This window comes from Astatotilapia calliptera, chromosome 6 (assembly GCF_964374335.1).
Source record: "Astatotilapia calliptera chromosome 6, fAstCal68.1, whole genome shotgun sequence".
Classification (NCBI taxonomy): Eukaryota; Metazoa; Chordata; class Actinopteri; order Cichliformes; family Cichlidae; genus Astatotilapia; species Astatotilapia calliptera.
Window position 1 is genome coordinate 31,243,795 of NC_137427.1, and position 10,781 is coordinate 31,254,575.

At 41.2% G+C, this 10,781-nt stretch overlaps 1 protein-coding gene across 3 annotated transcripts; it reads left to right on the forward strand.

Annotated features, from left to right (window-relative positions):
• Positions 1-1,525: 1,525 nt before the first annotated feature.
• On the forward strand, positions 1,526-10,141 carry iqce (IQ motif containing E). 3 transcript variants are annotated; one of them, XR_013909764.1, is made up of 21 exons: positions 1,526-1,964; positions 2,170-2,211; positions 2,382-2,427; positions 2,518-2,667; positions 3,100-3,201; positions 3,431-3,501; positions 3,691-3,804; positions 3,915-3,965; positions 4,059-4,129; positions 4,224-4,296; positions 4,383-4,423; positions 4,558-4,709; positions 5,352-5,407; positions 5,504-5,733; positions 5,892-5,999; positions 6,267-6,534; positions 6,665-6,751; positions 7,241-7,368; positions 7,467-7,547; positions 9,035-9,136; positions 9,265-9,742. XR_013909764.1 is itself a non-coding variant. In XM_026171638.2 (21 exons), the coding sequence occupies exons 1-21, from the start codon at positions 1,893-1,895 to the stop codon at positions 9,360-9,362; spliced, it is 2,142 nt and encodes a 713-aa protein (XP_026027423.2). In that variant the 5' UTR covers positions 1,526-1,892; the 3' UTR covers positions 9,363-10,141. The 3 variants fall into 3 exon arrangements, 2 of the variants coding, with proteins under 2 accessions (XP_026027423.2, XP_080159267.1); XM_026171638.2 differs by having other exon boundaries at positions 7,467-7,549; positions 9,038-9,136; positions 9,265-10,141; XM_080303141.1 differs by lacking the exon at positions 3,915-3,965 and having other exon boundaries at positions 1,559-1,964; positions 7,467-7,549; positions 9,038-9,136; positions 9,265-10,141.
• Positions 10,142-10,781: the final 640 nt, after the last annotated feature.

Here is a 10,781-nt window from a genome sequence, read left to right on the forward strand (position 1 = left end):
GGTTTGTGGGAAGTCTTTATTTTATTATAAACTATGTGATGAAGTCAAGTTATTCAGCAGACATCTGCCCCTCCCTGAGCCTGGTTCTGCCGGAGGTCTCTTCCTGTTAAAGGGGAAGAAACCACTGTTGCCACGTTCATGTTCAAAGTGAGTTATCTGATTGTTTTCTCTGTATCATTGTGTTATTGTATTTTTTGTATTATTGCAGGGTATCTACCTTTCAATATAAAATACCTTACGATGACTGCTGTTGCGTTTTTCTGTTACATAAATAAAATTGAAATGAATTTTAATTATACCATTATCATCTCTCTGTATATGAGCAAAATAGGTGACTGGTTTTATTCTAAAGATACAGACTGGTGAAGCTCTCTAAGAAAAAAGGGACAGCTGTACGATTAAATGGGTTACAATGACTTTGCTCTCCCTGAACAAAAATATGCTGGTCTGCCTGGTTGTGTGGCACTGGGGGTCCAGCACCTGTGTAAACAGTATGAGAAAATGATACAGGAACATGGCCACTCAGCTCGCTGCAGAGTTTGCAGCAAAGAGGAGAATTTGAGGAATGACAAAACTCAACTCCTGACAGTGGACATACAAAAGAGAAAGATTTGATCAGGTTTTTTTCAATTCAGGCAAATATTCTGAACAAGCCAAACTTACTCAGCATCAGAGAGGCTGATACATGTTTGATGTTAGGACAACACCCCTGTGTCTTCTATAAGGCAATAGGACTATTAGGTTCTGTCAGTTATTCTTTGAACTTCTCTTATTAGTTTTTCTGACTTTTTCAAACTGAGCTCAAAGGTTACTTTTACATCCTCATCCCCTTGACTCATGCTATATGGAACCAAGAATGGGTTCAAACAACTGGACTTCAGAATGGTCATATCTGGGCAACTGAATGGCTTTGCAAAGTGATAATAGAAGTCGATAATAATGTTATATTGGATATCTCAAGTTTTTTAGATCGTAAAGGATTAAAAACATTGTTACTCTTTAGTTTTAAAACGCACGTGAATGTTTTGCGCCTTTGTATATCCACTATGATGTATTACAGCGGTGTAAGCTGTAATGCACAAGTAAAAACTAACACCCTTCCATCTGTTAATCATCTATTTTGTAAATTATGGAGGTTTTTTTAGTCCACCCCAGATAGGATCAAATTGGGCTGTATGTGTCCCACGGACCTGAATGATTCTGGGAAGAAGAACCCACTTTCAGCCCCTCCTTGTAGCACCACTCCGAGAGCAGCGGGCAAAACACTACCTGGGCTGTGCTCTATCAAGGTAAACAGAGCTAACGGGTACAACCGGCCAATATTTTCAAAATAAGTTTCTTGTTTAAAGAAATGCGTTGCCCTTCGCTTGAAATCGAAGCGTAGTTTGCCAACTTAAAACACATTATTTCATAAACTACCATTAAATTAAGATAAGCATCACGCGTCACGTTTACTTTCGCCTGTCACGCGTTTACGTTTTTATTTTGAAGACGTCCTCATACAGTTCCGGCACCGCTCGGATTCTTTCTTGGTAATTTGACATCGCTGGTTAACGGCAGCCTGGTTGCTAGACGACTCAATCTGCGACGCCGATGAGAAATCAGTAACCTCTGTACCGAAAGACAGCAGCATTTTAACAGTTTTAAGGAAGCTATGCTCTACAACCCACGTTACCGTATGAACTGCTTATTATTAAGGAAAGTTAGCTGTCCCAAAACACGTAAATTCTCAGTTGTAGCATAGCTAGCGTCTCTTTTGTTGCCCCCTCTGTGTATTTCTTAGCAAGAGAGGAGGCGACGTGAAGTGAGATTTGGGAGTTGGGAAAAGATGACCGAATTAGAAGTGGAAAAAGTCGAGTTTTCCAACCTAACATAACATTTATTTACTAGCGATGTTCAGTGCCAATGCTAAGACGTCTTTTCAGGCGAGTGATGTCCAAACAGATGAAGACTACGAGGAGCTGGTGAGTGTTCTGATCTGGCTGGGTTAAAGATACAGCTGTTTACTTAAAACTGACTTTACAGTGGTTCTTGTTGGAATTGCTTATTAAAAGCCTATAAGGTTCTATAATTTAAAGCCATGGTAGTTTATGGCAGTTGTTTTCAGCACTTTTGACTTCTCAATCAGAGGGGATTTCTGTCTTAGTATGGGTGTCTTACGCCTCCTAGGTTGAGGATGGCTTCTCGCTCCCTGCTGATGTTCCAGTAAAGGTAAACAAATGGACTCGTGAATCTAATCTGTGCCACATGAACACATTGTTATGTCTTTGTTTTTATGGCTGGGACATTTCCTTTGCTTTCGACGTGCTCTTCCGCATGAAACCAGTTTCATAAATACTCCTGTCATCTGCTTTGCCCCCTTCGTGTTTGTCCTCTATCAGAAAACGAAAAAGAAAGTCTCTTCTGGCAAGCCTCCTCCTTCTCCAGGTGAGTCCTGTTCGGCTGCACTGTAGGTAGTATTTTCAGACTCTGTAGGAAAACCCACCTTGAAAGTTATGTTTGCTTTTGTATTTGTAGGGTCTCCATACCTCACCAGTCTGAATGTGAATCACAGGAGAGCAGCAGTGGGTGCTTGGAGACTACCAAGGGCCTCTCTGGGGGACACCAGATTGGACACTCCCGGGGAGACTGGCCCAGCTCGCCTTACTTCCCTCAGCAACGGCCTTGGTAGGTGTCATGAAGGCACAACAAGCTCTGTGAATGGTGCCTACATAAATACATTAACAGTGAATGGGTTTATCTGCTTGCTTGAAATGGAACAGTTTATGGAAGGCTGTACAGCAAAAACAAGGAGGTAAAGGGAAATATAGGTTTTCAGTGATTTCGTCACATATCTGAACTTAAATGCATTATTCATGCTCTGCAGCGCGTCCTCGAAAAGTGTGAAAAGGCATGAGTCAGATGCAGTATTGACTCGTGTTGGAACAGTTTGTGTAAGCCAAACTTCTTTTTAATGTTTATTAGCACATCATCTAGGCTTAAAAACAAGCATGGCACAGGCATCTAACACTGCGTTATTAAAAACAATAGAAATCTGCCAAATGAATCAGGAAACCGAAGCATGTTGACAAGTAGCCTCTGTCTGTTTCTCTTTTTCAGATGTGTCTCAAACTCTGAGATCAGAGTGTGACGCCACACCAGAGCTCCTCATGCAGACCCTGAGCACGAGGAAATCCAAACATCTCCACTCTGCTTCCAACGGTGAGAGAACGCGTTTGTGTATCAGACTTAGAAATGGAGCGAAGAGGGAGACAGAGCTGAAGGTCAGGTTTTTGTGCTGAACAGGAGACGCTTAAAAAAAGGAAAAATACTGGCTGTGAAGGGAGTATGATGTGATATTAGTGCAGTCAGTGTTGTTTTTCACGACTTACAAAGCCAAGCATGTGTTGTCTTCTTTGTGAAATCATTTACCTTCTCCCATCATTTGCAGGTTTGACTTTAGTTACAAGTGATTTCATGAAGAAGGAGGACATGTACGATGAGATCATTCACCTCAAGAAGGTAAGGAGTAACACAATCACACGTTAAAACAAGACTGCATGCCTGCACATCGGTGTAGTGACTTTTCCATCTCGTTTTTGTTCTTCTTCTCAAAAATTCTTCCTCTTTAATTTAGTCAGGCTTCTTTAAAATGTAAATCCTTATGCACTTATTATATGTTTGAGTAGTCACTGGTGCTGTTCTCTGCAGAGCCTTCATGAGCAGAAATCTGACAACCAGCAAATGAAAGCCAAAATACGACGCCTGGAGGAAGACAATGCCAAGAGAGAGAAACAGATAGAATCACTGTTGGATCCCACTAAGGTAAGAATAGAAAATTATTTGTTTTTTATTTTTTCGTGTGTCGTTTTTTTGTCAAAGAAACTAAAATGATGGAAAAAAAAAACCCCAACTGTGCAATGTTTTTCCTGTAGGGATCTGAATATACGCGTAGTTTGGTAGATAGGAAAAGAGAAGGGAGCGTGGTGAGTATATCCAGTGGGTTAGTGAACATGCCGGGAATAAATGTAATTTTTAGGATGTGTTTATAACAAGAAAAGCTGATCCTCTTTGTCAAGGTTATCAATGGACTGAGGCAGAGGATCCTAAAGCTGGAGCAGCAGTGCAGAGAGAAAGAAAACGCCCTGAGGTAATGCCGTCCTCCAACTTTGTCTCTGTATGTTTGGTTTCTGTGTAAAACAGAATGATGCTCATGTGATTTATTTATTTTTTTGCTTGTTCAGTAAACTGCAAAGTGAGCTGAGGGCCACCAACCTGGAAGAACTGAAGATTCGAGTCAAATCATACTTTGAGGAGGTAAAATCAGTCCCACTTTGCCCACAGTGAGTTTGGTGGTGTGTAAAGGAGTTCAGTAAAGTGGGTCTGTTTGCCTTTCCTTTTAGATCCAGAGACTGAGGATGCTTCTAGAAGCAGCTGAGAAAAGGTGACTGACACACACGTGTCTGAGTGTAGCCGAGTTCAGGAGAATCACGGATCTCCGTCGTCATCATTATAAAAGGTTAACGAATAAACGAGTATGTTTCTGGCATTGAGACTTCCTTACCTGCTCTGTTGCAGCTGTCGAGCCGAGAGCAAATGCTCCCAGAGGCAGCAAAAAGCTTTGAGCTCCACAGTTCACCGTCTGACTGAGAACCTGGAGCAGCTTCAACAAGAGAACGTGGCACTCAGAGAAGAACTCAACACCGACAGTCCTGCTGGAGGAGCCAAAGGTCTTTTCTCACACGCCACAACGTAGTGCTGAAAAAACCAGCAAGAGTCAGATATCAGTGTAAAACGCCTACAACTCGCTGTATATTTTACATACAGTATGTACATATGTATAAAACCGGGAGGAGTAAAAAACCAATGATACTGGAACCAGTGTGTTCTATATGTTGATTTAGGGTCCCGTTAAAGGAGCTTGTACTAGAAACATGCCTTCCTGTCTCCTAGTAAAGCTCGCTGCTATAAAACAATTGTATTGTTTTTAAATCCTAATTGGTTAATACAGTTTTTCTTTATGATCTACGTAGGTTGCCATTACTGATTACATTCCAGCTAACATTAAGTGCAATGCAAAGACAAAGGAAACAAAGGAATTGGTATTAGTCTTTACATCTGTGCTGTTGGGCGAAAGGGGCAAAAAGTCCTTGTGGTCATGGATGCAGGCAGCTTCCAGAAGACTCAAAAGTTGTAGTTTTTAAGCCACAACTAAAACAAAATGCTGTGCCTCCAATTAAACACACAAGGAGACTAAATGCACTTTGGTCACAAGTGAAAATCCTGGAGATCAAGAGGATGGTCATAAAGTGGTTACAGTTTTCTGCTGTGTGCTGTAATGTTACTGAAAATAGTGTAATGATGTGTCCCAGATTACAGAGAGTGGAGTAAACAGAGACTGTTGAGACGGCTGTTGGAGGTGGAGAAGGTGAGAGGAAGCCGTAACCAGTTGTTCATGTAAACACGAGCAGTTGCCTGCCTCTGTTTCTAAGCTCGCAGCTAACAGACTCTCTCCTCCTGTCAGAGGCTGGAAGACAGCAAAAGACACGCCCAGTCACCAAAGAGCGCCATCCTATTGGATAAGGAAGTCCAGACCACACTCACTGAGAGTCTGGCGTTTACCATGGCAACAGAGGCAGTGGTCTCCGGGGGAACGCTCACTGATGAAAGGGAGGAGGTTTCGGAGTTGAGGGAACGCTTGAGCCAATTGGAGGAGGAGAAAATGGCACTTGAAGAGTTGCTGTCAAGTAGAGAGTGAGTGACGAGCAGCCTGAGACTGCTCAGTTAAAAAACAAAACACTACTTCTAAATGTAAAAGTCTAATAAATGAATGATGTGAACCTACCACATTATTACATCCGTAACAGCAGCTGTTGTTCTCTATACTTAATCTGTGTTGTCTGTGGTTCCAGTGATGAACTGAAACAGCTGAAGGCTGAAAGAGAAAAACTTGAGAAAGCGACAAAACAGTGGAAAGCTGAACAGAAAAAACTACACGATGAAGAGAGACGGCAGCATAAGTACACTTTCACTCCTGCATTTGGTGTTTGACATGGGTGTGATTCAGTGTGTCCACACTGTTCTTCAATTTGCATTGTTCATAAAATTGATCATTGTAGTTTTAAGTTAAAAGCCAAGTGTAATTCCATTTTAAGTCTTAAGTAATAGATAAATATGTAATAATAATACTAATACTAATAATTATGATGATTTGCAGGTGGAGTTTGCTTTTCATGCAAAGTTGTGTTTATTTACTGCTTTGCACGCGTGTGTTTTGTGTTTCCCAGACAGGAGTTGAAACAGTTGCGAACTCGGATCCAAACTCTGGAGGAGGAAAACAGTAAACTTGCACAGGCTGAGCTTTCCTCTCTTCCTCCCACATTGGCAGAGGAGACTCAGGGCAGCACAGGTGTGAGAGAGGGAGAGGAGAGGGACACGGGGAGCAAAGAGGAGGCAGAGGGAGGTGAGGAATCAGTCACAGATGACGGAGAGAAAGAAGAAATGGAGAAAGCAGCATTAGACATTCAGATATGCTGGAGGGAGCACAGAAACAGGGTATGTAACACGCTTATGCAAAGGAAGTTATTAATATCTGATAGAAATGTTATGTAAAAAAAAAAAATGTCTAGACACTGGCCCAGATTTCTCTTTCTGTCCATATCCGTCCTCTGCATTCTCTTTTAAGGACACGGTGATGCTGCAGTCAGCTTTAAGAGGCCACCTCTTCAGAGACTCGCAGCTGAAGGAGCTACCGGAAGATGCACTGAATCAGGTTTTACCCACACGCTTCCATGCGATGCACTCATATCAAGCCGTACTTGTAAAGCATCGAGAACAGTGTACTAATAAAAACAATAAATGCTACTTTTCATGGATACTTGAAGACTCATGTCTCGTGTTAAGGTTAATTTGAGCATAACGAGTGCTGATTTTGTTTTTCTAATGCTGGGTAATGATCAGCAGGTGTGTGAAGTATTTTCAGCAATGAAGGACTTAAATGTAATTTTGTTTTTCTTTCTTTTTTTCCCTTCAAACCCAAACAAAAGGGGAAAAATTGATTAAACCAGAAATTACTTGTGTGCTGATGTACTTCCAACAATCCTACTAGAGATCATGATGTCCTTAATAAGCCAGAGTCAGCGTTGCAGCTAACACAAATAACCACTAGGTGGCTCTAAAAAACATTTTCTGGTGGGTTGGCTGTAAGCTTTTGTCCCTGCTGAAGCTTTCTTATCTCTTCCCCCTTTTTTGCTGTTTCCAGGTTGAAAAATCCTCAAACTTCAGCGATGAAGCTTCCTCCGTTGGTGACACGCTGGATGATGACGCCTTGACGATGATACAGTCGGCGTGCAGGGGACATCTGGCTCGATGTAGTCTTGCACAAGAAAGGTGACTCATTTATGCACTGAATTAAAAACCAAAACAACAAACAAACAGTCAAACCAAAGAAAAAAATCCACAATTGCTTGTTTGCGTTTGTGTGTTAGGTCTGTGCCTTCTTTAATGGAAAACAATTTTCCCACGCTGGCACCAAGAGGAAGTGCATTACCACACCCACCCAGCAAAAAAGGTGAGGTTCTCGCCATCTTTTAAAAATTGTTTCTATGCAAACACATCCACAGCAAACTATCAAAATATTCATCAGAACACAGCAAAAAACCAAAAAAAGTCACAGCTCTCCATCCATCTTCAGTTCAGGGATAGGGGTTGATGCACCCCAACACGCTGTACAAATGTATTCAGTGCCTTCGTGCTACACTGTAACTGCTCAGTGCTCAGACTTCATATTCACTGATGTATGCACCTCCCTGCTCTCAGGTTCCAAATCACTTATGATTCCTTCCCCCCGGCACTGCTTTGAGTATTGATGGATTTCGCTGGAGCAGTAATGTAATTCTATTGTCCCTGTCTGCTCAGCACCAGCGAGGGCACCGTCTGCCTCAAATAAAATAAAGACTTAAGAGGGCACTCAGCAGACCTTCACACCACTACTGCCTCTACTTTACTAGGAGTAAAAAAGACTGTTTAGGAGCTTAACTGTTTAAACAGAGGCGCAAATGACAAGAAGAAAAAAAGAGTTTGGAAAAATATCCCCCAAACTCTCTGCAAGTAATTCAATGTTAATTAAACTTTACAGAATTATATTTAATGCGCTCACGTCAAGCGATCGCAACATCCGCGATGACTCAGGTCTGTCGCAGCTTCCCATCAGCAGAGCCATCACACAAACGATTGCAGGGATTTGACTGTGTCATGCTGTGATGCAGTTCATTTCAGCGCCGAAGTAGAACCATTTTTTCCTGTTAAATGCCAAAATAGGAAATCAGATGATGACAGTGATTAATTATGAACAGATCGAATGAGCATGGAACTTTCCATGTGACTGAACCGCTCTGTGAATTATCCTCAATCCTTCCTAAGCAAGAAAGTTAGGAGTTCTCTGAGAACATTGTGCGAAGCTGTTTCTGTTTCAGGAGTCCTGCCTTCACATCTGTCTGCCCTAACTGACTCCCCCATTACTTTCCCCGCCATGTCCCAGAGTATTGAGCATGTCACAGCATGCTTGTGCATAGAGCAAAGTAGTGATGTCAGCATTTTCCCCCCTATAATCTTACAAGGATGCCTCTGCATTTGATACCTTGTGGGCTTCACTGAGAGAGTTTAACCTGCATCGTTCCAGCTTCTTTTCGATCTGAGAACACGTGCTTTCTTATGGAGCTTTACAGTGTGTCGTATTGTGTCATGCTTCACTGGTTACATTGTAGTTATATTTTATAAGTTGTAAAGGACAGCCTCCAGTGAAGCTGTTTTTTACCATCTTCATTTGATGTTTTTAATAATGTGGTGAAAGGCCTATCATGAGCAACATGAACTCCCTCGCTGAGCTGTTCTAGATTCCTACAGACAGGGTTTTATTTGTTGAAAAGTTTAGTCAATGCCACGAGAGAAGAACTGGTCCATATTTAAATGCATGCTGTTAGCACTATAGCATCTGTACATGTGTCTCTGAGGGTGTGGCTGAATGGCATTAATTACTCTTTGCTGTTCTGTTAATAAGATGCTGCATCTCTCAGTGATGATGGTGAAGAGGAAGGTGTAAAGAAAAATACCCGGCCTGCGTCTAACATCTCTGCCTCCAGGAAGACACTCACAAAAGGTCAGACAGAGGTCACAGCAAGTGTTTATTTCTTTCATGGCCTTTGTTCTTAAATGTAAGTGTTAAAGGTAATTATAGAGGAGTGCGTCCACACACCTATAAACATGCGTGCTGTATGTCTCCTGCAGCCCAGAGCGAGTCTCGTGACATCGATGAAGACGCCGCTTTCTATTCTGATGATTCTGATGACATCATCGTGTCTCCGTCACGCCCATCGAGAAGCTGAGTAGTCACTAAGTATAGTTACTGAGTATAGTTACTAAGAAGTTTAACTTCTTACTGAAGCTGCAAATAAAAGCTGGGCTGTTCCAATAATGTTTGTAATATCAATGACAATATTCACTGTGTAACACGAGCTGCTCCCATGCCAATGCCAATAACAGGAATATTCTCAGAACGTGTCTCAGTGTTGATGTAAGGTTATGAGATGTTTTTTTTTTCTTTAATCAGACAAGAACATAAAACGAACAGCCCATTTTTGTTGAGTGTGTTATTCTTGAGCCAAATATCTCTGTTTAATTAGTCAGATTTATTTTTGCTTCTTTTTGCCTGCTGCATGGGAATTCAAATTGAAATTACAGTAATAAATGCATTTATTTCTGCTAACCTAGCAGGCATCACTTTAAATTCATCTGGCTTCATCAGGCTGTAATAATCCATAAAATCACATTTGCACATGCCTTATTTGGTAATACATGAAAGTCAGCACACTAATATATTTTGCATGCTTAGTTCGTTATAGCTGAGTCTGCGGTGTGGTTGAGGGAAAGCTCTTAACTGATGCACTATTGAGCCAAACTGTGAATAAGTTATAGATCAGGCTGCTGCAATACTGAAACGGTGAGAGCAGGGGAGGATACACAGGGACTGTGTCTAATGCCAATAATACTTGTGCTTTAAAACAGACAAATGAGTCAATAAAATCAACGATCGAGTGCATTTGTCTCCACATGATCAGTGTAACTTAATTTCTGATACAGTAAATAAAATGTTTTTCTAATAAAATCTCCAGTCTCATGTGGTCCTTCCCAGAAACTATTACCTGTACTTACATTTTGTGCTTATTTTCCCAAACACTTCTGAGAGAAGTAGCATGTACCCCCTATTTTTTTTTTGTTGTTACACCCTTTGTGTCCATACACTTCTTAATGTTTGAAGTCAGCTAATATCAGTTCCACTGTGTATAAAATCAAGCACATAGCCATGCCGTCTGTCTTTACAAACCTTTGTGAATAATGTGTAGTTTTAAAGAGATGGCTGAGTGTTGTGCTGTAATAGGAACCACAACAAAAGCTGATTGAGGTGTAGTGAGAAAAAAAATCACCAACACTCTGCTGACTTTAGAACTGCACAGCTCCAGACCTGCTCTGGCACTGAGGATTGTACAAAAACCTCCCAACAGTATCATGATCAAGAGTTTTAGCTGAAACAAAAGAGAAACTCTTTACTAAAACTCCTCAGAATAGTGACAGAGTTAAGTGTCATTACTCCATAATGTTGTTCATGGATCTCTTCTCATGTAGAGAATAAGTCTGAGAACAAAAGGGGTGCCTCTGGGGAAAACACAGAGAACAACCAGTGAAATATAGGATTTTATTTCAAAATGTATGTATTTGAAATTAGCCCAGTGTTAAAAGTACAAGTG